The 26,124-nt window shown below is 38.9% G+C and overlaps 1 protein-coding gene across 6 annotated transcripts in view; it reads left to right on the top strand.

Moving 5' to 3' along the window:
* The window catches only part of MAP7 (microtubule associated protein 7), a 212,207-nt gene that overhangs the window by 162,759 nt on the left and 23,324 nt on the right, over positions 1-26,124 (top strand). For 4 of the 6 annotated variants that reach the window (XM_032159903.2, XM_032159860.2, XM_032159921.2 and 1 more), the window contains exons 4-10: positions 1,098-1,261; positions 2,083-2,200; positions 7,412-7,522; positions 13,307-13,420; positions 18,796-18,944; positions 24,996-25,108; positions 25,415-25,698. In XM_032159903.2, coding sequence (XP_032015794.1) covers positions 1,098-1,261; positions 2,083-2,200; positions 7,412-7,522; positions 13,307-13,420; positions 18,796-18,944; positions 24,996-25,108; positions 25,415-25,698 — 1,053 coding nt within the window. The remainder of the gene's footprint in view (positions 1-1,097; positions 1,262-2,082; positions 2,201-7,411; positions 7,523-13,306; positions 13,421-18,795; positions 18,945-24,995; positions 25,109-25,414; positions 25,699-26,124) is intronic. The other 2 variants (XM_032159912.2, XM_032159884.2) reach the window with 1 other exon arrangement.

Genomic DNA, 26,124 nt, shown 5'->3' with positions numbered 1-26,124 from the left:
GAGTGCAGTGGCGCAATCTCGGCTTGCTGCAACATCTGCCTCCCAGGTTCAAGTGATTCTCGCACGTCAGCCTCCCGAGTACCTGGGACTACAGGCACATGCCACCACACCCTCGTAATTTTTATATTTTTAGTAGAGATGGGGTTTCACTATGTTGGCCAGACTGGTCTCGAACTCCTGACCGCCAGTGATCTGCCCCCCTCAGCCTCCCAAAGTGCTGGGATTACAGGCATGAGCCACTGCACCTGGCCTGTTTTTTCTTTTAAAAAGTAACATTTTAATTTCTATGCCATGTAGTGTCTCAAGATTTACACTTTAAATGTTGTTTGAGTTTTTTCCTTTTGCCTACAGTATTAATAACTCATAGATATTTTTAGCTATTACCGCTGAAGGAAGCAGCATATTGAAATAGCTTTGAGGGGGCACATCTTTTCCTAAAATGAGGAAAGAACCTGTATTATATAAAGAAGAAAAAATGCATCCTATTGTTGAACGATAATTTTGGATTGTATTTTTCATCCAGTTTTTGATATGGTTAAGTCTTACCTAACTAGATTGTGAGCTCCTCAGACACAAGGCCACCTGCTTGTTCGGTGCTTTCCATCCCTGAGCTGACTCAATGTGATAGACCTGTAAGGCACTTCAGATATCTTTCATCAACTAATTATTTTCTCCCAAATCCTTTTAATACTCAGAACCAATGCCATGTTGGAAAAAATGTAGTCATAGACTGGAGGATATCACATTGTTTTATAATAAAAAAGAGAGACAGATGGTACTATTGATTTTCAGGATTGAGACTAGAGCATGTGGTTAATGCCTTATTCTACATACAAACTAGAGGGCTGCTTGCATTCCCAAAGAGTGGAATTCAGTACATCTTCAATCTCATTGTTAACATATTAAATTATGCTAAAAATTAACAGTAATACATTTTTCTTGGAAATTTTAGGGAAGCAAAGGCCATGCTTGGTTAATACAAAACCAAAGAACCCGTATTTGTTCATTGTAGACCACTCAATACAGCCCTAACTATTCAAGTTTGCAACCTGCCTGTATTTGATTTCCCTCTTTTTTTTTTTTTACCCTCCCCAAAGCTGCAAGAGAAATAGTGTGGTTAGAAAGAGAAGAGCGAGCCAGGCAGCACTACGAGAAGCACCTGGAAGAGCGGAAGAAGAGGTTGGAGGAGCAGAGGCAGAAGGAGGAGCGGAGGAGGGCTGCCGTGGAGGAGAAGCGGAGGCAGAGACTTGAGGAGGACAAAGTGAGCCGCCCCCGGGAAGAATATGAGTGGCTCCTCTAGTTCAGACATGCAGCAAACTTTGTGTGAAACTTTGCAATCAGGTGCAGGGTGCAAAGCAAAATGGTTTCAGAGTGATCAGCTTTACAGATGGCTATAGTTTCTAGGGAGTTCAGGGTGTGAGAGGTGGTGAATGGGCTGATTATTATTGCCACAGAAACTTTAAAAGCCCATTTCTCTGGTCCAGACCTATAACTTATTGAAGTGCAATTCATCTGTACTGAGTATTAAGACCACTCCAAGTAATTGAGTTTCTGTAGTCTTTACCATTTGCAAACATTTACACATAGATTATCTCATTTAACCCTTACTCAATCCTTTAGCATGCATTATATGTCAGTTTGTATAAAAATAGAAATTTAGACTCAGAGTGGGTAAGTTACACAAGGTCATACAACTCAATAAGTCATGGGGTCAGGGTTACCCATGTTCTCAGATTCTGAACTGTTTTTTAAATATGGTATCATATGTGTTAAGCATCAGTTGAAGCTAAGACCTGCACTACCATGCTTACGTGTGTTCATGAAAGCATCACACCCTAGTAGTAGGCGTCGTTTATTTGAATGCCGATTGTTCACCAAGGGCTTTATGAACTGGGACCTAATGACTAAAGTGACCCTCCCAGATTGACACTAGTCTCACCTTATGGTATAGAAGTTCAACTAGAGATCAAGAATAGTAGAGTGGGAATTGAAGTAGTACTCCTCACTCCATTCTGCCTTAAATTGAAGAAGCTTCAAACAACCAGCTGGAATCTAATCCTCAGCTCTTCTATTCCATTTAAGGAACGCCATGAAGCTGTGGTACGGCGCACAATGGAAAGGAGCCAGAAGCCAAAACAGAAGCGCAACTGTTGGTCGTGGGGAGGCTCTCTCCATGGGAGCCCTAGCATCCACAGTGCAGGTAAACAGTGACCACTTTCAAAATTAGTCTCTATTTTCCTGAAAGTAACAGTGTGTTTCCTTCTTTCTTCTAAATCTATGCGAAACAAAAATCCTGCTGAAATAATTAAACAACAATTAAATGAATCTTTCACTATTTGAGGATAAGAGGGTGATGGAGATAAGAAGTAAGGGTCTCTTTCCCTTAACACAGGCTAATTTTCTCATGTTACAAAATTCCTTAAAGGGAGAAATCTATGTAGTGTTTTCTAAATAAACATGCTAGCTTCAACACTACATTATTTTAGTCTTCTAATTGCATTAGGGTTTCAGGATTATGGAATAAGTTAACTAGTTTTATCTTTTTCTCTGGAAGGATTATAGTTATATTGACTGACCAGAATCAATACTATGAGCTTATGTATTCTGACCCTCAAGTATATGCAACACTAATGCTCTGTAAGAAAATGTATAGGTTTATTGAGCTAGAAATAGTAAATGGCTAAGCTATTTCCTCCTTTCTGAATGGACATAAAATCATATTGAAATTTGGATTTACTGAAAGGCTTTATTTTTGTACTGTAAATTCAATACCCCTGGAATTTTACATAGTGTGTCAGTTTTAATTTTTTTTATTTGTGTGAATATGATAACCTTTTTTTTTAAATTTACTTTGAAAAATCATTGTTTTACATTCTGTCTCCAGGTGGTTTTGTTGAATCATCATTCTCCTCTCTCGATTTAGCAGGCCTGGACCACCACTTCATAACTTTTGGTGGTACTAGAAAAGCTGGTACAGACATCCCTGTGATTGCCAATTGCCTGACCTGTGGCTAGCACCTCGGACCTAGGGCCAATGCATCGATAGCTGAAGCATCACCACCTTAGTCATCACGCATGCTTAATACTCTAGTGCATAGACGTAGATCTGGGATTGGCACAGTGTTTCTTAAGTGTGATAATATGACTCAGGTGACTTAAAGGTGTTGAAATAAAGTAATTACACGTGGAATGTTTGCTTTCCCTTTAAACAATCATTTTGGTTTTCTATTTATGTTTTTTATTTCTTTTTTCAATATCAGGATTAAACCTTTAAAAAATGTTTTTTAGCTAAAAAAATTACCTGGGATCAAAGTACATCCAGTTTAGCTTTTTTCCCCCTCAATCATTACTGCTTTTGCCACTTTTAGTTTTAAGCTAAATAACTGTGGACCTCTTTTTGTTTGTTTATTCTGTTCTCTTTCATTGTTAACATTTTATAGATCTTTTATAACTGCTTTATTAAAAAAAAAAATCTAGGATCAGGTGCAGTACCTCACGCCTGTAATCCTAGTGCTTTTAGAGGCCAAGGCAGGAGGATCCCTTGAGGCCAGGAGTTCAAGACCAGCCTGGGCAACACAGACCTCATTTCTATAAAAAATTCTTTTAAAAAATTAGGCATGGTGGCATGTTCCTGTAATCCCACCTCTTAGGAGGCTGAGGCAGGAGGATCACTTGAGGCCAGGAATTTGAGGATACAGTGAGCTAAGAGTATGCCTTTGCACTCCAGCCTAGAAGACAGAGTGAGAACCTGATTCAAAAATGTAAGTTAAAAAATTAAAAATTTTTTTAAGTCTAAAGAATATCACCCCAACTTACTTTCTTATGACAGTGAACCAAATATGAAAGCACTTCTGTTTTCTTGGTTGTTCATGACCCAGCAGTAGTTGGTGGGGTACATATTAAATCTGTTATACAGATCATTTACATATGAGATTTTGTTGATGGGATATTTTTTATATACCTTTCATACAGTAAACCTGGCAGGGTATATATTTTTATAATCATATTTTTGTTTTACGTGACTTCCTACTTTACATGTATATGGCAGATATATACTGTTAGATCATCAGACAATTTTGAGGAGATGTTAAGCTGCTTAGCTTAATTTTTTGCCTCCACACTCAAAGCTTAATATATGACATTTATTTCTGCCACTCAAAACAAGAGAAACCAGTGTTGCATTCGCAAGCTGTTGGGTAAAATTCATTTTAATATGGGTTGTGAATTATAATAAATTGTTCCTATACTGGAACAGAGAAGTTTGCCAGAAAATAAATGGGATTTGCCAAGTTCTCAAAGACCAGAAAATGATCTGCTATGATCCTGAGAACAGCAACCAGGTCTTATTCATTTTGAATACCCTTTACTTCACAACAATACCTGATCTATGATGGGTACTCTATCATGGTTTGCTGACCAACAAACACATCATAGAAACTGTCTACATTAAAATTCCTGTCTTGGCCAGCTGCTGGCCATCGACTAGCACTGGTCTGTAAAACTTGATACGATCAGCAGGGCGCAGTGGCTCACACCTGTAATCCCAGCACTTTGGGAGGCTGAGGCAGGTGGATTACCTAAGGTCAGGAGTTTGAGACCAGCCTGGTCAACATGGTGAAATCCTATCTCTACTAAAAATACAAAAATTAGCCGGCCATGATGGCACACGCCTGTAATCCCAGCTATTCATGAGGCTGAGGCAGGAGAATTGCTTGAGCCCAGGAGACAGAGGTTGCAGTGAGCTGAGATTGTGCCACTGCACTCCAGCCTGGCTGACAGAATGAGACTGTCTCAAAAACAAAACAAAAACTTGGCCGGGCGCGGTGGCTCACGCTTGTAATCCCAGCACTTTGGGAGGCCGAGGCGGGCGGATCACGAGGTCAGGAGATCGAGACCACGGTGAAACCCTGTCTCTACTAAAAATATAAAAAAAAATCAGCCGGGCGTGGTGGCAGGCGCCTGTAGTCCCAGCTACTCGGAGAGGCTGAGGCAGGAGAATGGCGTGAACCCGGGAGGCGGAGCTTGCAGTGAGCCGAGATCGCGCCACTGCACTCCAGCCTGGGCGGCAGAGCAAGACTCCGCCTCAAAAAAAAAAAAAAAAAAAAAAAAAACTTGATACATTCAAAACTTATTCTTTTGTGTGTTTGTTTTGTTCAGTGAGAAAAAGAATAAAAACTGTCTTATATATTAAGTAATAAACAAATTCATGGTGTGCCTCCATAATTTTAACAATTTATGGCAGATTTAGATGCTTTACTACTAATGATACTTTTTAGGATGGGAGGATCCACTGTAGCTCATTTTTTCCGCTTACTCTGAAGCAGAATTAAATGTTTTTAATAACTTGTTGAGAATCTGCCTGAGGATAGGCCTGTATGTGGACACAATTTTCCCCCAACTAAAGTGTAACATATAAAGCAATATCAGAAAATGTACTGCTATAAAATCACCTGGAAATGACTTTCGTATTCCTCTTCCTACCCTGTACCTCACATGTCATCACTAGGATGTTCCTTTTGATGTTTGACCCTAAATCCTTTCTTTATGTTTGGATTGCCCTAAGAGTCCATCAGCTAAGTGTAAATGTGAGGCACAGAAGTGGTTTTTTTAAATAATAAAATTGCTTCAACCATTAAAATGAATCCCAGCTGAAGATAGAAATGTCTGATGTTAATCAAAGACTTGCTTATTACCAATGTACTATAAATAGTAGTCAAAAATACACGGGGAAAAGTTTGCAGCAATTTTTTCTTACTGCCAAGGTTAGTTAGACCAACGGGTACTGAGTTTTGGAAGCATCTCCCACAAGGAATATTTTTGTTTTAGTTTTAGAAGCAAGTAACAACAGAAAAATAAAACAAAATACAGCAAAAACCCCTTTCACTTTGGCTACTATAGATCAGAACATTCACCTGCCTCCTGGATAAATAAGGAATAAGAGTTTTTAGACTTTCATTACATGCAGTGTTATTTGAGGAACACCATTTATCCTAATGAGCATGATTATAACCTGGGTCCACTATACCAACAGCAGGCTGCTAATTCTTGCCTTTTATATGCTTATTTCCCTTCTGATTTGAACTTAAGAATTCTAAAATTATGCCAGGCACAGTGGCTCATGCCTGTAATCCCAACACTTTGGGAAGTCAAGGTGGAAGGATCACTTGAGGCCAGGAATTTGAGACCAGCCTGGGCAACATAATGAGACCCCCATCTCTACAAAAAAATTAAAATATTAGCTGGGCGTAGTGATTCCTGCCTAGAGTCTTAGCTACTTGGGAGGCTGAGGTGGGAGGATCGCTTGAGCCCAGGAGATCGAGGCTGCAGTGAGCTATGATCATGCCAGCCTGGCCGACAGAGCAATACCCTGTCTCCCCCCAAAAAAAAAAAGGAAATTTTAAAATTACTCGACTATAGGATAAACAATACTATTGTTCATGAATGTGTGTGCTGATTCTACATTTGTAGCCACACTAACTCATAAGCACAGAGGTGTGGTTCTTAGTAGATTTTAATAAAGGAAGGTTTCTGGCCGGGTGCGGTGGCTCACGCTTGTAATCCTAGCACTTTGGGAGGCCGAGGCGGGTGGATCACGAGGTCAGGAGATCGAGACCACGGTGAAACCCCGTCTCTACTAAAGATACAAAAAAAAAAAAAAATTAGCCGGGCGTGGTGGCGGGCGCCTGTAGTCCCAGCTACACAGAGAGGCTGAGGCAGGAGAATGGCGTGAACCCGGGAGGCGGAGCTTGCAGTGAGCTGAGATTGCGCCACTGCACTCCAGCCTGGGCGACAGAGCGAGACTCCATCTCAAAAAAAAAAATAAAAATAAAGGAACGTTTCTTAAAAATCCTTTCCACACTTAGAATGTTTCTTTTTCTTTTTCTTTTCTTTTTTTTGAACAACAACAACAACGCTTCTTCTATAATGAACTTTAATGCCCTGGGTAAAATGACTCTGTAAGCAAAGTTATCAGCAGTTACACAGAACCTGGTGTTCTTTTTATCCTAGTGTTTGCGTTCTGTGTTACCAGCATGTTACCACTCCATTGTTCCTTCTTTTGGAGATTTCAAAGGCATTCGCTTTTATGGTCCTCTTTTGCTTCATAGTGTGCCTCCACTATTTTAGAAGCCCTTCACTGGCCTTCCTTTTGTCTTCGTCCACTTGTATCCTTGAATTTCCATGGCTGACAAGCTAGTGAAATAAATATTTATTTTATCCTTTAAGAGAAATGAATTTTATTTCTAAGCCTTTAAGTTACCTTTAAAATGTCCACTTAGAAAACTGTGTTATTATGACAGATCTAGAAATAGAGCAGAAAGCATCCAATCCTAGTTTTTCCTTCCATCAGTGAACTAGGAAATTGCAATCCTGCATGTTGGCTGTCAATTAGCATTATCTCCATTTGTTTTAGATCCAGACAGGCGGTCAGTTTCCACCATGAATCTTTCGAAATATGTTGATCCCGTCATTAGCAAGCGGCTCTCCTCTTCATCTGCAACTTTACTAAATTCTCCAGATAGAGGTACAGTCCAAAGGAAAACGAAAAAGTGTCTGTTATTTACTTAATGCTTTTTTTTCTGGATGTTTACAGATAAAAATAAGCATCTGAAGTTGCTTTCCCTACGTTTCTTAAATAGGAAGAAAAAAACTTCAGAGTAAAAAAGCAATAAACGGCTGAGCAGCATTTTCCTTGCGACAAGAACATTTCTCATTTTAGAACTTGGCTGAGTGATTGCATTAGCAGTGACGAAAGCGGTGCTTCTCTCAACTTTTTAGTAAATGAGTTTACAGCTCCAGAAATCACCCACTTATCCACCAACATGCAAATAATCTTTGTTATGAACATTTCTTTTACTTCAATCATACTGTCTTTGGCTTTTCATCTATCTGTACTTTGGGAATTCCAGGCTCTGATTTTCTTTAAAAACTTTTTAAATGATTCATATTGGTAGATTTTATTTTGCCAATTTACTTCTCATTTAACCAAATTATTTCTTACTGCATTTCTTATGTGTGCTGTTGGTTTTTTGGTGTCCATTCATTAACTCTTGAGGGATCTGGCCTAACTTCAAGAAATCATCATAATTACAGCCTCCTGAAACATTTAATATTCATAGTCCTTTATTAACATCTTGTTTGAATTTTGAGTTTTATTCATCCCATGGATTTACAGTACATGAATGTTGAGTTATTTATAAAGCGAAAGTTTTGTTTTACATATATCATAGAATGAAAAAAATCAAGCTTTTAAGATAAGCTGCTTGTTTTTACATAACTAAGATGATTTTAAATAAAACCAAAGAATTATTGTGCAATATGAAGCCCATACTCTTTAAAAGTAAAAAATTGTGGTTACTTTGAGTACTTTATTAAGAAACTGACTGGGAAAGTTTCAGTGTTTATAATCTTTAAAAAATGTAATGTGTGCATGTTCTGTATGTGTGTATGTATATTTATATATTTTGTATTGTATAAAAGTTATGGTGTCATTGTAATGTACAATATTCTATGACTGTTGGCGTTATTTTATAACTAATCTCTTAAAATAGTAAATGTTTGAACAACTTTCCATTCTTGTCTTTTAGCCAAAACTATTTCTTTTTTTTTTAACCTAATTTGCCTAAACCATCAATATTAGACTTGTAGTCAATATTGTAGTCAAATTAGGGGCCTTTCATAAATATTATGAATTTAAATTTCTTTCATAAATATCCTTTATTTTCAAACCTATTCCCTAAATATAAGACAAAATACAGCATGTGAATGTTATTCTTACAGTTGTCTATTCATTTTTCTTTGCAGTTGGTCACTTAGCACTTTAATTTCATACTTATGTGAACCTGGATCTGAGACAAACTACAATTAGTATTTTACACTTCTTTAAAACTTTATTATCTTCTACAATCCCATAGCTGAAATTAGGGTAAGGGTGGGAGTAGGAAGCTGGACAACAAACTTGACAATATCCTGTCCATGCTGTAGAATGACATTGAATTGTCTGTATCAATTAGAAAGATGTGTTCTAGACTCTCTGCACGATAGACCTTCTTAAGGCAGTAGAATCTTGAACTGAGAAGGATCTACTGGATAGATCACCTACTCTAGTTGGGGTGATAGAGTCTCTAAGAGGTTGCGAGCCTGTCTTTAATGTCCTACAGGCTAATTGTTGCAGAAGGGCGACTCCTCACCCGTGTGACTGCCACACTGTATCTTCAGTTCTCACCTTCATGGATGTCCTTTCTTAGATTGACTCTGACTCCATGCATTCTGTGTGTGTGTGTGTGTGTGTGTGTGTAAGGTTAGAAGTGGTAAGGAGTAGAGAATTAGGACATCAGGGTTAAGGGAAGTTCAATAACTAGTTCATAGGTGGGGCCAGAAAACTGCCCTGTGAATCATGGTAGAGGCCCAGAAAATCGAATACTAAGCAGAAATAATAGGACAAGAGGGAGAACGCTAGATTTGAGAGTTCTGCTTCTCTGCCTCCTTACCAAAGAACTGTCAATCAGTTCCTGGTCTAACAGGCCAGGTCAGCCTGAAGGGGTTCCCATATATTGTCTAGGAAGGAATTTTTTTCTTTTTAACTTAAGCAAAGCCCTCAGTAGAACCCTGAAAGGCTTAGGCCTTTTATTATAGTGAGAATTTTAAAACTTCTTCTGAATTTAAATTTCTCTAATTTAGAAATTTAAGGCCAGGCGCAGTGGCTCACACCTGTAATTCCAGCACTTTGGGAGGCCAAGGCAGGTGAATCACTTGAGCCCCAGGAGTTTGAGACCAGCCTGGGCACCATGGTGAAACCCCATCTCTACTAAAAATACAAAAATTAGCCAAGCGTGATGGTGTGCACCTGTAGTCCCAGTTACTCAGGGGGCTGAGGGCAGGGGGATCACCTTAGCCTTGGGAGGTCAAGACTGTGCTGAGCTATGATTGTACCACTGTACTCCAGCCTGGGCAATAGAGTGAGATCCTGTCTCAAAAAGAAAGTAATTAAAAATAAATAAAAGAAATGTAAGTAATTCCATTTGTTCTTTCCTGCTATTTTTAAAAGTTAGTTATACTTTATTATCTCATTAGAAAGCATTCTTACCAGATTGTTAAATTGGAGGACCTTATAGACAAATATGTCAAGCAGGTATATACATCATTATTAGATTGTTTGAGCTTTCTCAGTCCTAAGGCATAGGCCTTAAAGCTGAAATTAAATTGAGGCTCTGATACCATCAGGGCTCATGTTCTGCTGGAATGTATCCAAACAGCTCTACTAGTTATTAGAAATACTGAAATGTTTCCATATCACTTTTCCAAGATGTGCTTCCCCAGGCCCTCCAAAGCCAAGGGAAGCCAGTCATTAGTGTAGTGTCTGTGCCTTGTCAGTTTTTAAATATTTTAATTATTACATCTGAATATAGTGTTACATGGACTGATAACATTACTTTGGTTAAAGGAAACCTCTGATTATGAAGGTTTCTGTAATTGCTGGAACAGAATGTTGCCACTGGAAATTTTTACATTAAAAGTATATATTATTATCTTTAAGCTATCTGCTTAACCAACTTTTTCTCAAGAAAGAACATTAGGAAGTTGGAAAAGAGTAAGAATGAAATTGCCTACTCTTTGCTTAAAATCCATCAATACATTTTTTTCCCCAGAATCTTCATCATAGGACTCAGAGGTAGACCTCGAACTAAATTCTGTTCACAGGCTTGTTCTGTTTTACCTGAGCAGTGTTGTTTGTTCTTGTTTTAATTAGAATTAATTGCCAACACTTAAAATATAGAATACTTCATATAACATTTCAATTTTCTACTTATAATGAAAAAATCAGAACCTGGCAACATATGTCTAATTTCTTCCTGGCACCTATTACCTGAAATGGAATAGTGATGTCACGCTTATGGGAGGAAGTGGTAAGGCAGGTATCCATAAAGTTTGTTTATCCCTGATCATTTATTCATGTTAACTTGCATGGCCCCCAGAGGCCTTTGAGTTTGCCTCTCTTCATCTGGGTGGTCTGTAATGGAAATTGTCAATATCTCAATTTTAAGTGCTTAAATAGGATCGATGCCATAGAGTTGTTCCATGAGAGTTAATATCTCTCCCTTCAGTTTGGTAATCTTAAAATCAGGCCCCTCTAGGTGAAAAAAAAACAAACAAAAAACAAACCAAAAACAACAACAACAACAATATACCAACTCTCCTTTATTGACCTTTACTAAAAAGTTATCTTACGGATGCTCTATCTCCATCTTGGTCAAGGCATAGTTATGAATGTGGTGGAAGTGGAAATGTGTTTCTCCTAACAATATGTTTAGTTCAGAGTATCAGGAGATATAAAACAGATCTCTCTGGATTTGCCTTACACACAGGTTACAATGGGTTTTTAATCATTTGAGATAAATTTTTTGGTCGATGCCTTCAGACTCATGGAAATAAAGTAACTGAACTTCTTAATGGAGAAAGGAGACTTATCTTTTCCATGACAACCCATCTCTGCAGTTGTAAGCCACAGTCATCCTACAGTTTTTCTAAGAAAAGGAAGAGTTTAACTTTCTTCCCTTTCTCATCTCTTGAAAATAGTTCTGTTGAAGATTTTCAGTTAATCTTAATCACCTTTTCCCTATTGATTTTACCCCGTACATGTATTCTAATTTTAGATTGTATTCTATTCTGTTGTTACACACACTCACACTGCTGCACATAGCTTATGATAGTACTTAGCCCGTGGCACTTTCTAATTGTAACTATTGCAGTAGTTTTTATGACATCTTTTTAATTAATGTCTTAATGTCAGATAATATTTAATTTAACCATGAAGACTTTTCTAATAAACTCTAACAAACAATTCACTAATTCTTAAATTCACCAGAGCCTGATGAAAATAGCTACTTTTTTAAATTAGTCACATAGTTAAGGTACTTACTGGAAGTTGATACTTCATTCCAAATAGAAGCAACTATTTTTAAGACAATGTTTAGCAGTATATGGCTTTTATTAACTAAAACTAATTTCCTAGCATTTAAATGCCATTCACTTAAAATATGATATATATAAAATAGTTATATAGAACACTGCTCCAGAGGCAAAGAAGACTTGCACCTTCTGTTTGTGGAGTGGAACAGAAGCAGCCTTTTCAGGTGTAGACAGTTTTAAAGACTTTTAATCCAGTCACAGTGGCATGCACCTGTAAACCCAGCTACTTGGGAGGCTGAGGAAGGATTGCTTGAGCCCAGGAGTTCAAAATCAGCCTGAGCAACATGGCAAGACCCCGTCTTAAACAAACAAAAATACAAACAAAACTTTTAAAATGACAGGAATGTGTTCTAAAATAAAGATATGTAATCACTTCAGTGATATTTGTAGAATTTTGCAAGCTTTACTGATATTTTTGGAAAATAGCTTCTATCTTTTCATGAGCCATCACTGGAAACTAACCATATAAGCAAAGTAATTAATTTACAATTGCCATACATTTCCCTACTGTGGCCTTGCTAAGCTCCAATATAATTTGGGACCATACATCATTGTGTTATTTTAAATTTGTTTTCTAGACTTCTTAGGCATCCACTAGCAATCTCTAGGATTATGTTTATATTGAATTTCGGCTTTTCTGTTTAATTTTATCTTGCTTCAGCTTTAACCTTGTCCTTGGCCAAATTTTTTATATTGTTGCCAAAATGGGACCTGAAAGAACCTGGCTTGCCAAGTGAAAATGTCAAAAGGATTCCCATACAGAACTTTGCATGAACCTTCTTTCATTTTATTATATCTGATTCCCACACACATACTCCCATTGCCCAAGTAGCAATTCATGGAGATCTAGCATAATTTATTGGGGCCCCTTTCTGTCTTTTATTTAACTTGTCTTTCATTAACCTGCCAGTACTTCTATTGGGGTTTAGGTACTTAGGAAGTCTTTTGACTAAGGTGTGTGCCATCAGTCTACTGCCCATCCCAATGCCCATCAGATAGTACCACTTTGGAGTTACAGATACACACCAAAACAATAGCTGAAATGATATTTTTTGTTTATTGCTAGTTGACTAGTAAAAGAGGGTGGTTAGCAAAATTTGCATCTGTAAAACTAATTTAGAGCTTGCTACAAACTTAACATCTTGAAGAAAAGCAACCTGGTGGAATAACTGCTCCCTCTGGACAGGGGTCCTGTTGCCCTGACTCTTGGCCAACCATCCTCCCTGCAGAGCCTGGTCCTGTGAAGGCCCAGCGTATGGAAGCGATAGGTACGATGTATTATGCCCTCTTGACTCTGAAAAGAATGCCTCTAACATCTCGCTTATGTGGTGACATTTAGCTCGCCGCCTGCAGCTCAGCCCATGGGAGAGCAGCGTTGTTAACAGACTCCTGACGCCCACACATTCGTTCCTGGCCAGAAGTAAAAGCACAGCTGCCTTGTCTGGAGAAGCAGGTAAAACTGTCCAGGTGGAACTTTCCCCATGAGGTCAAGTCCTCCCTTTGAAGCATATTCATCTAATCACATCTCACTTTTTCACAAAATGCGCTTCTCTCTTCCCCCGGTGGAAATGTCTGTTGGTGTTGGTTTCATACCCCTGGCGTTGTTTCCTCTGGGCATCTGCCTTAGCATCTTATCTGGACACCAGACGCCAGGCAGGCTGATGAAGCCTCTCCCTGGGCTCCGATGGCTTCAGAGGCTTCTGTCTGTTCATAACATTACCCGAAGAAAGTATTCCTTCCCTGCCTTTCCTTCTGCTTCTGTCTCTGAGCAGATAATCCAAGGTAGAAATAATTTAACATTTAATACTAATATATGGACTTGGGAATAAAATCAAAGCGCAAGTCTGTTATTTCAGCATAGAATTTCATAATGTGGCTGTGGCAATAGCTACTTCTTCTCCCTGTCTTTTATATGTAATCTAGGAATTGTACCCTTCCAGAACTCTCAGAGTTGTGGAGTAGGCTAGTTGTAATATGCTTATTTGTTACATTTTTGAAATTACATGAAACATGCTTAGTACCCATTATGATGATTGGTTATAACTCCTACTTTTTTGAAATGCAAAACATACCTGAATTATCCAGTCAATTTAATGAGAAGTTAGTGTGGAGCCTACATTTAGTTGGTAAGCCTCCATCTAGTTAGTAAGAAAGGCTTTGGGTAACAGATCTCTCTTGGTGAGTTGATTTAGGTTTTCCCAAATATCTTTGGGGACAATTGGTGTATTTATATAAACAGTCTACTAGCCCTCATCTTTGACACTTTAAAAGTGCTTTGCCCTTGCAAGCCTCTCCATGTTCATTAGCCTGCTTTTAAGTAATAATTGCTGGTGGTTTCATGGTGTCTTTCATCTGCAGTGCCCAATGAGCGAATGAATCTCAGTCCTAAATCTCATAGTACCCCTGGGAGACAGTCATGAAGGCAAATGTGGGCATTCCCACAACCTTCTTATGAAAACCAAGTGCAGCGACAGTAAGTGACTTACACCAAAGCCACTTAGAAAATGGGTAGACAGGATCATAAATGTGCTTACCCCTCCATCCTCAATGCCCTGAGTGATGCTTTATGTGCAATTGTGCAGTCAACTAGCTGAACCACAGTGTTCTGTGTTCTCTGTAAAGTCACACTCCTGTCAGAGCCATCACGTTGCATCTGAGGTTTTCCTGGAGGAGGAAGTACAGCTTATTTCAATATTTTTTCTATGCCTATGAATTTCACACTTTTCTACAAGTCAAGAGTTTTTCTTTAGCTAATTGAAAAGCTTTTAAACTGCTTTTCAGGCTGGGCATGGTGGCTCACACCTGTAATCCCAGCACTTTGGGAGGCCGAGGTGGGCAGATCACGAGGTCAGGAAATCAAGACCATCCTGGCTAACACGGTGAAACCCCGTCTCTACTAAAAATACAAAAAATGGCCAGGCGCGGTGGCTCACGCTTGTAATCCCAGCACTTTGGGAGGCCGAGGCGGGCGGATCACGAGGTCAGGAGATCGAGACCACGGTGAAACCCCGTCTCTACTAAAAATACAAAAAATTAGCCGGGTGTGGTGGCGGGCGCCTGTAGTCCCAGCTACTCGGAGAGGCTGAGGCAGGAGAATGGCATGAACCCAGGAGGCGGAGCTTGCAGTGAGCTGAGATTGCGCCACTGCACTCCAGCCTGGGTGACAGAGCAAGACTCCATCTCAAAAAAAAAAAAATTAGCCGGGCGTGGTGGCGGGCGCCTGTAGTCCCAGCTACTTGGGAGGCTGAGGCAGGAGAATGGCGTGAACCCGGGAGGTGGAGCTTGCAGTGAGCCGAGATCACACCACTGCACTCCAGCCTGGGGGACAGAGCGAGACTCCGTCTCAAAAAAAAAAAAAAAAAACCGCTTTTCAGTCCTATTTTCTAGCATTTAGCTGGTTTATGGCTGTCATGCCTCTGAATCTCCCCTTGTATGCTGTGTTGTGCTAAAGGACTGCCTCACAGCTGGGAAATTGTCTTTACTATTTTTGTCATCACTAACTCTTGTCACTTCTTTCACTTTCCCTCTAGTCTTTTCCAATACCGTTTCCTCATTTTCCACCCATTCTACTTGCCCATCTTGTCCCCTTCTTTGTTGTTATGCTCAACCAAGGTGCTTTTTTGTCTGCAAACCAGCTCTTTATTTTGACACATTTCTATTCTCCTTTTCACAAGTTGATATGTTTCTGTAATTTATTTTAGTGTGAAAGAGTGCATAGCCTTTACTTGAGCTGCCTGTTTTGTCAATACGTTGCCTGCTTCATTGTCACCGATTTCATCGATACAGCTTATGTTTAATGATCCAAAATTCCTGGGGTTTTTTAAAATTTTCATTTAGAAGTATGTGTGCAAACATCTCTTCCAATTATCTTGTCAAAACCACATTTTCTATCATTTTTATTTTTCATCTATTGTCCTTGATTATTCTTTCATGTTTTCCCATTTTAGTGTTGTCCCTCGACCTCATCATATTCCTAATTGCCATTGGTAAGAAGGTAACCTATCATATGTCCTGTGCTGGGTTACATCAGCAGATTAAATAGCTACTTTTAGCCCTGGGATGTACAGTGATTGCAAACTCCCTGCACAAACAATACAGTAGTTGAGAACTGGAACTCCCAGTCTCACCCTCTCATTTGCAGCCACTGCTTTGGGTTGACTTTTCTATACTTTTTCTCCCCAGCACATGCAAAATACAAGTGATTATTAGAGCTCAGGATTAAATAATGTATATACAATGCTTAGACTAGTACCTGCACATAGTAGGCCCTCAATAAATGCTAGTATCGTATTACCATATTATGCCGTTTTTCTTTTTGCTATGCTACATTTCAACTACTTGACCTGCATTATCTTTTCTCTGCACCCATTATTTCATATAGAAAATGCTGAACGAGTTCAGTTAATGCATACTTACCACCAAGAGTAGGATGAAATACATATATTGTGGGAGACTTTCTTAAAGACATTTTCATGAGACAATGTTCATGTTTAATTAACTACTTAGGATATGAAGTGTACTCTGGGAAAAAAATAACTATATATTGTTATTATTTCTTAAGAAGGGCAAGATTATTCAAATAATTGATTTGAAGATTTCAGGTTTTTCAGTACTTGCTATTCAGTGCAGCAATGAATTCCATGAAATCTAATATCCTTACAAGAAATTTAGGTTTCTTTTAGCCAAAAGATGTTCTATGGACTAAATTTGAGGATGTTTTTCTATGGACTATACTAGCCAGGTTTAAGGATATTTTCAACCCATACTTAGTATCACGTCAACATTAAAATAAAGAATAAACCAGAGGCCTGGTGATATTGGCTTACATCCATGATGGCTTCAGGAAATGCTCCATAGATATTTCATGAAATTATTTTCCACTTGAGGGAAAAGAAATCATATTTCTGTCCTTCATTCCTTTTTCAGTGTCAGACCCATGGCCTCCAAGCAGAGCTGTTTTCTAGGGTTTTTTGATCCTTGAGCAAAGTGAATGGCCTCTGGCTGTGCCCTGGGCAGTGTGTGCCTCTCCCCCCCCGCCCCCGGTTATTAATCCCCAGAAGTGCCTTGTGCCAGGATGTTATTCCTTAAATGCATTTGATTGGCTTGGAAGAATTTTGCATTAGTGAACTCTTGTCTAGAAAATACAAATGCCTTGTTGTGGCGCTTGAGAAAAGATTATTTTCAAAGAGTTTTTCCTGTGATCACAGGCAAAATGACAAAGAGATTCCCTTCCTTCACAATACAAATCCTTCCTTCTCCATTAAGGTTGGAAGTAAACCTTTATGTCAGTTTCCAATTAAGAAGTACATATATTATTTTAAGGAAAACTGAAGAAATGAAGAAGTGTTTTAGTTTGTCCTGAAGAAACAGAATTCTGTTTTCAAATGATAGGAAAAGAGACTGGTTTCCAATCTCTTCACTGTCAAGGCTGCAGTGAGCCGAGATGAGATTGTGCCACTGCACCCCAGCCTGGGCAACAGAGTGAGATCCTGTCTCAAAGCAGAACAAAACCATGCAGTGATAGCCAGAAGATACTGCCAGGCATTTAATGAAAGGGTGCATTAATAAAGATGCAATCTGATTGACTTTCTGTCTGTAAACTAAACCCAAATAGCAGATCTTTTTTCAACTCTATAATCCTGAAGTTAAGATCACCCCAAATTTGTCTTGTGAACTTTTGTTTTTAATTTATTAATCCTGTTACATTCAGCTGGCATAGTGGTTTCTTTAAAGGGTTGCTACAAAGACTACAGTTGAGAAGTCCTTTTATAACCATGTCCAAATGCATAGCATTCTCTATACTTGTGTTTAATTGTCTTATTTTTGCTAGGAAATAAAATTTCTGAATGAGATCTGAAAATGGACCTTAGAACCTGAATACTCACACTTGTGATAACTATGCAGTGTTATATGAATTTCCTTAAACCCACTGTTGTTTGCAATAAGTTGATTCATGACAGTGTTCCTTGGAAGATAAATGGTCAGAAGCTATGTGGTTTTTCATATAATATTCCATCTTGAGTAAAACTGTAAAAGTTCTTCATGGTTCATCCTTACATTTGGCGGATCTAACATATTTCTGTTCTATTCAGTATTTTAAATAGATATAGCTAATCTCCCCATATGCTCTAATGCTGCTTCTTATGAACTATCAAATGCCTTGGCTTTTGGGAAAACCCGGAAGCATGCATTTGGTTTGCCTACAAATAAGTAAGACATGTACAGAATATTTTCCTGGAAAAGTATTACTTATCCTCGCGACAAGTCTTAACACCTGGTAAGACTTGTTCACTTAACATTTTTTAAGTTTGGTTGCTTTTTTCCCCTGCCGGCTGTTGAACTTGAATCCTGAAACAGTTGTAGTATATCTTGCTTGCCTGTTTGCACGCTTCCTCTCTTTCCACCTTTTGTTCCATCTTAAAGCTAATTTAGGAAAAGTCTGGTTATAAACTAGTCTTTATATAAAAATTATCTTTTATCACTAATGTAGTGTTTTTTCCAGAACCATCAGCTAATAGGAATATAAGACCGTTGCTCTCCATAATTACTGGATTACTTCTACATCTTTCATTAGTATTTAAAGAGCTAAAGAGCTAACAATATATTCCAGATTTTTTACATGGACATGCCTTCCTTTTGGACTCATCATAAATTCATAGGACTGTAAGGACAGTTGAGTATGATGGTTCTGGGCACCTTTAGGTAATAACATCTTCTTCCTACTTTTCTCTCTATCTCTGCTTTGCTCCTTTTCCTGAACCTGCTTTTGGCTTTCTTCAACTGCTCCTCTGGCACTCTTGTGTGTAAAACCAATCACCTGCACCCTAGTTATCCCCATTTGTCCTCGTTCAGCATCTTGCAGCCCCATCATCATGCCCTACAAAGCTGCACACTCTAGAAATTCGATGGATCGACCAAAACTCTTTGTAACACCACCTGAGGGCTCTTCTCGCAGGAGGACCATTCATGGCACAGCGGTGAGTAGCTGTTGGGAGCAGCTGGGCAAGTCTGGGAGCCAGTGCTGTTCCTGTGCAGACTGGACACGACCCTGAGGTGCGGTGTGGGCATAAGAGGGGGAGACCGCAACATCCACCATCCCATCTTTCCCATTGATCATGAATCTGGCTGGCTGGGCAGCAGTGTCCCCTCACTTCCTCTTCACTTGGGGATTTTGCTCTCCCTAAACATTTGAATTTGAAGACAAAAGCTGTTCTTTGTTCAAGCATGTATGAGTGGACACCCTGCCCTCCTGGAGCATCCATACACATAAGTGCAATGCCAGAATACTTTCATTTTTGAAAGTAGGAAAACCAAATGGCCTTTGAAGGGGAAGTGGGCTTGGACCGCTGCCTTGGCATTTTATTCCAACCATATCCAGAAGCTGGCTGAACTCTAAATGTGGTTCACTCAAAAGCAAGATAAAGAATTTTTATCCTGCTTGGCTAATCCCTGTCAAGGCCCTGTCAAGGGATCTTAAAATATAGTCAAAAAAGTATTTTGAAAACATTAGTCATTTGCTAAATCACTAATTCTTAAAAGGCTGTTAGGCTATGCTATAAACTCTGATTTTGTAAGTGAAAAATATAATTTGTACTTGTTATTACGGGCTGAGGTAATGTTAATTTTCACCATGCTATAAATGCAATGAGGTAATTTGTATGTCTCCAGGAATCTTCTTCTTTGTTTTAAATCCTGTGTTTATTTGGTATCAGTTGAAAGATATAAACCTTGTTCTGTGGTCTTTAGACATTGTACTTTAGTCTTAAAGGACTCACCAGTGAACTAGAAGATCTCATTGCCTCTCTCCAGGATAATAGTATGACCCTTTTGATGAAAGGCTGAAACAGTTTCTTAAAATTGTAACTTCCCAGAGCAATTCAGATTTATAAACCTGATGGACACTTAAAAGGATTTTGCTTAAAGGATAATTCAGGGTTGTGAGAGCTTGATGGCTTTGCCTACAGCCTGTGTTTCTTTGAAGCTCCATCAGCCTTTCTGGAATCAGTGTTTGATTCATGATTGAGTCAGGCCTCCAACCCTCTAAGCCACAGGTGAAACAATCTTTGATGTCTGGGAAGTTTTAATTTATTAGAGTGTTGGTGTTTCAGAGATCCTCCTTAGCTGTAGACAAAAAGCTGTAGTTAAACAGAACAGCTTGGCCCCAAAGTTGGGTACTCACTGGGCAGGGGAAAAGAGCATTTACTATGGAAAAAATATCTTGTTCTGGGTAAAAACAAAAATTAACACTCTTTGAGAGAAGGTTGAGGGCCACCTGTGGCTGACAGGTTAAATGAGAGATTTGTCATCACATGATCCAGAGCCTTTGTTTGTTTTGTTTTTATTACCTTCCTCTTTCTCTATTTAATCACGTAGCTGTCTTTTTACCTCTTTACAACCAAGTATTTAGGCAAATACTAACAGAAAACGACTCAGAGTCATTTATACCCTGGAGCTGCACTGTGGAATTCAGTAGTGACTGGCCACAGTGAGCACTTGGAAAGTGGCTACTGAGACTGACAAGCTGAATTTTAAGTTTTTAAAAAATGTTTAGTTGCGGTGAAAAAAAATATATATATATAACATAAAATTTACCATTTTAATCATTCTAAAGTTCAGCAGTGTTAAGTATATTCATATTGAAGTGCAACCAATGTCCAGAACTTTTTAAGTCCTGCAAAACTCAAACTCTATACCCATTAAACAACTCCCCATTTCCCCCTCCACCCAGCCCCTGGCAGCCACTGTTTTAATTTCTGTTTCTATGAATTTAGCTACTTTAGAGACCACATAAAAGTGAAATTATGCAGTGTTTGAATTTTTGTGCCTAGCTTATTTCTTAGCATAATGTCCTCAAGGTTCATCCTTGTTATAGCATATATCAGAATTTCCTTCCTTTTTAGGGCCGAATAATATTCCATTAGATTTGTATACCACATTTTGTTTATCAGTTCATGTGTTGGTGAACATTTGGGTTGCTTTCGCCTCGTGGCTATTGTGAATAACGCTGCTATGAACATGGGAATATAGATATCTCTAGAGATCCTTCTTTCAGTTTCACTTGATATGTAGGGATTGCTGGATCATATAGTAATCCTATTTTCAATTTTTTGAGGAGCCGCCATGCCATTTTCCACAGCAGCTGTACCATTTTACATTCCCACTAACAGTGCACAAAGATTTCTGTATCTCCACATTCTCGCCAACAATTGTGATCTTGTTTTTTGATAACAGCCATCTTAAGGAATGTGAGGTGATGTCTTGTAGTTTTGGTTTGCATTTCTTTAATGATCAGTAATGGTGAACATATTTTCATATGCTTGTTGGCTTTTCATGTGTCATCATTAGAAAAATGGCTATTCCAGTTCTTTGCCTACGTTTTAATGGGGCTATTTTGTTTTTATTGAATTGTAGAGTTATTTAAATATTCTGGTAGTAACCCCTTATTAAATATATGACTTACAAATACTTTCTTCTATTCCATAGGTTGCCTTTTTACTCTATTGATTGTTTCCTTTGATATATAGAAGTGTTTAAGTTTGATGTTGTCCCATTTGTTTATTGTTACTTTATTGCCTACGCTTTTGGTGTTATATCCAAGAAATCAGTACCAAACACAGTGTCATGAAGCTTTTCACTTATGTTTTCTTCTAGAGGTTTTATAGTGTTAAGTCTTACATTTAAGTCTTTAATCCATTTTGAGCTAACTTTTGTATATTTTAGAAGGTAAGAATCCAACTTCATTCTTTTGCATTTGGATATCCAGTTTTCCCTGCATCATTTGTTGAAGAGAATGTCCTTGTTTCATTGAGTGGTGTTAGCATTTCACCATATACACAAGAGTTTGTTTCTGGGCTCTGGATTCTATTCCATTGATCTATATATCTTTTTTTGTTTGTTTTTGAGACAGAATCTCACTCTGTCACCCATGCTGGAGTGCAATGGCACAATCTCAGCTAACTGCAACTTCCGCCTCCCAGGCTCAAGCAATTCTCATGCCCCAGCCTTCTGAGTAGCTGGGAATACAGGCATGTGCTACCACGCCCATCTAATTTTTGTATTTTTAGTAGAGAGCGGGTTTCGCCATGTAGGCCAGGCTGGTCTTGAACTCCTGACCTCAAGTGATCCACCCGCCTCAGCCTCCCCAAATGCTGGGATTACAGACATGAGCCGTAGTGCCCAGCCCCATATATCTGTATCTGTCTTGATACCATTACCACACAGTACTGATCACTGTAGCATTTTACCAGTTGAGTATCTCTAATTCAAAAATACAGAATGCTCCAAAATGTGAAACTTTTTGAATACCAACATGACACTCAGAAGATGCTCATTGGAGCATTTCAGATCTCCAGTTTTATGGATTAAGGCTGCTAAAGCAGTAAGTGTTAATGCAGGTATTTCAGAATCTGAAATCTGACACACTGTAATCCCAATCATTTTGGATAAGGGATACTCAACCTGTAATATGTTGTGAAATCAGGAAATGTAAGAATTCCAACTTTGTTCTTTTTCAAGATTATTTTGGTTCTTCAGGGTCCTTTGAAATTTTCTGTGAATTTTGGGTTGAATTTTTATATTTCTGCAAAAATAAAAAATTATATTGGGATTTCAATAGAGAATGCATGGAATCTGTGGATCGCTTTTGGTAGGAGTGACATCCTAACAGTATTAAATCTTCTAATCCCTGCACACAGGACTTCCTTCCATTTATTTGTGTTGTCTTTAATTTCTTTCAGCACTATCTTCTAGTTTTCAGTATGCAGATCTTTAGCCTCCTTTGTTAAGTTCATTCCTAAGTATTTTATTCCTTTGGATGCTATAGGAAATAGAGTTGTTTTTCAAATTTCCTTCTCTATTTTACTTAATTTGAATTAATTTAGATTTAAATTCAAATAGGCAATTGTGGTTAGTGGCTAAATTTAGAACATCTTCATATCAGAAAGTTCTATTAAACAGCATTGCCTTAAAGTATCTGTCAGTGAATTGTCTCTGTTGGAGGATATTTATACTGTATTCTAAACCTACCTTAATTATAAAATTAAAGTCTTTTTCCTGCTGATATATGTTGCCCAGACCATTGACTTGCTGAGCATGTGTTCCCCCTCAGCATTGTGAAAAGTATTAATAGGAAAGATGATTGTATAGATGGTGGGCTATTAACTCAGATCAGGATGACAATCAGGAGTGCTTTTACATGTGTGGTACCCAAATGGGTGGTTGGAATATAAGAGTAACGAAAGGACTGAAAGGGTTAAAAAAGAAAAGAAAAGAAAAAAAAACTCCCTGGTTGGGAGGGTGTTAAGTATTGAGTGTTTTTCCAAACCATTCCTCCTCTGCTCACCTACCCCTAGGTGATTAAAGGAGATCACTTTTAAAAAAGAAAGAATTGGCTCAAAGGCACTGTAATTCTAGGATTATATACCTTTATATAGGTTCATTCCCTGATCCCTGTATTATCAAGACACAGATAATAATCCCCAACCGCCCCCCCCGCCACATCAAAAATTGTCCCTCTTGAGTCTTTTTCCCATTTAGATCACCCATTGATCTGATTTCAGCCAAATCAAAATGTTTTGAGAAAAAGAAAAAAAAAGAAGGGCTACTTGAGGTACTTAACCCCAGTCTTCCCTGGGAAAAGCCCTGGGCCTGCCACTCTGTACACTAGCCAGGAGCACCCCATATGGTGGCTGCAGCTTTTGATACCCAAAGCCCACAGCAGCTCTGTGAGGTCCCACCTCCTACTTTTGGGGACCTAAAATGGGAGAAATGGTGGTTGAGCAGCTGGAAATGAGGGAGAGCTGGCACACACCTTGTGAAGCTCTTCTCTGCCTCTTCATTTTTTCTGTTTAGAAATCCCAGGGAGACAATAAGCATTATTTGACACTTAGATGTTTTTGCTCCTCTGATAACCCAGTCCATCAACTAGGATGCTACTAAGGAAAATGGAGGGAAGCAATTAAAAGGGACACTGAGGGGAATAAAAGGGAAAGGAAGGAAGAGAGGAGTCGATGCTTGAGCCAGGCAGAAAAGGAGAGAAGAAAAGGTACAGTACTAGTTCATGTGACCTGGGGCTAGATAATACTCTACCCCTTCCCATGCACGCTTGCAGTCTGCCCTCCTGACAGGTGTTCACATAGGTGCCTCCAGCACATGCCCCTCCCACCTGAGGGCACTGTCAGGTTTCAGATACTTGGAATGGGTCTGTTTTGCTCTGTACAATTTTTGTTTGTTTGTTTTGGTCTTGATTGACTTTAGAGTAGTGGAACACTTCTCTGGGCTTCCCTTTGCCCATTTTGACTTAGGAAAGTGTCATCTCTCTAGCTGAATTCCTAGTTGGCAGTCAGGGAGGGGTGCTGTTTTGGCCAACTTTCAGATCTCAGTTTATTCCTGGTAAGGAAGAGCAAAAAAATAAATAGCTGAAATTCCTCACTTTAAACCTGACTTTTCTTCAAAATCACCTGTTGTATCAGTTATCTATTGCTGCAAGAGGACACTAGGTGAGGAAGGACTTGATTCCATTATACATCAATATAAAAGAAAAAAATGAGTTTATGTCTAATATAGCAGGCATATAATTTTTTTAAAGACTGAGATATAGTATGTTTGGGGGGAAAATGCTAAAGAATTAAAAAGAAAAAGGTGTGTTTTAATTAAAATTTTTTTAAAAATGAAAGTAACATTTGACATTTGTGTGGGATAAGCCAGATTGGGAGATTTTGCTTCAGATAATTAATTTTAGACACAAAGTATAGGTGCTTTCTAAAAGTATGTATGTACATATGCTTTTTGACAAATATGACTCCAACACATCCGGAACCACCTTATTAGTGTCACATTGTGTTAATTCAGTTATACTGTTCAGTGTTAAGCTAACAAGGGCCTTTTGTTGAGATGGAATGGGTATATGTGACATAGCTGAGAAAATTTCTTAAAAGTCATTCAATGGTTTCTAGCTCCACTGTTGAGTATTGTGAATGTGGTTGCCTCGCTTATGGAAAAATCTAACTATTGAGTTTCTCTGAACTTAGAGCTATAAAAAAGAAAGAGAGAGAGAAAATGTACTCTTCCTCACATCTGGCACCCGAAGGGCTGTATCTCCATCTAATCCCAAAGCAAGACCGCCAGCTCCCTCCCGACTTTGGTAAGTGAATATAAGTGGCTGGCTGGGTTGTTCCATGTTAGAGAATTAGTTGCTCTCTCCTCTGAAAGTGAACTGTTCTTCTCATGCTGTTTGTCTTTGACTTAGGGAATAACATTCTTCCCGAAAGGAAAGAAAAAAGAAATTGGAATGGTTCCCTAAAGCAACTCTATTTCTGCATCTACCACATAAAAAACCAAATACTCGGAGCTAAATATCTGCATTCTCTTCCATCGAGTCATGTTCTAGGTTCTGGCAAGCCTGTTCTCATGTGTCCCCTTCTGTCTGCCTTGTTTGTTTGTGGCCCAGGCTTCCGTCCAAGTCTCTTCCTCATTTGCCTGGCACACCCAGACCGACATCCTCCTTGCCACCCGGCTCAGTCAAAGCTGCTCTTGCTCAGGTCCGGCCCCCATCCCCTGGCAACATCCGCCCTGTCAAGAGGGAAGTCAGAGTGGAGCCTGAGAAAAAAGACTCTGAGAAGGAACCTCAGAAAGTTGCCAATGAGCCCTCACTAAAGGGCAGAGCACCTTTAGTGAAGGTAGAAGAAGCCACAGTTGAAGAGCGGACACCTGCTGAACCAGAAGTTGGCCCTGGTAAGAGCAAACTCACCTGTGGTCTGGGTGCTCTCTCTTTTTCTCCCGCACTGCTGTGATGAAGCTTTTTTTGTTTTCGTTTTCTTCTCTTATTGGAGACTTGGAAATTCTACTCTAAGGTTAAGTTTAACACCTTTCCTTAAGTATAATATTTTAACTTAGCATTGCTTAAAAATAGTTTTTTACTTAGCAACGCTAAGTAAAAAATTACCTGGCAACACTATTCCTGTGCATACTGGAGTTTAAGGACCCCTGGCGTAGCCTGTGTGCTTGATAGAAGTCAGAATTTTTTCCAGAAGACCCACTGGTTTTCACCTCTGCCAGGGTAACCAGATGCTACTTAGAAATGTAAAATCACCTGCAGCTCGAAGTTCAATTATTTCTGGTTGAAAATTGTCTTCATTTCAACCAGAAATAATTGAACTT

This window comes from Hylobates moloch, unplaced genomic scaffold (assembly GCF_009828535.3).
Source record: "Hylobates moloch isolate HMO894 unplaced genomic scaffold, HMol_V3 SCAFFOLD_2, whole genome shotgun sequence".
NCBI classification, from domain to species: domain Eukaryota; kingdom Metazoa; phylum Chordata; class Mammalia; order Primates; family Hylobatidae; genus Hylobates; species Hylobates moloch.
This window is presented reverse-complemented; position numbering and strand designations above follow the sequence as displayed.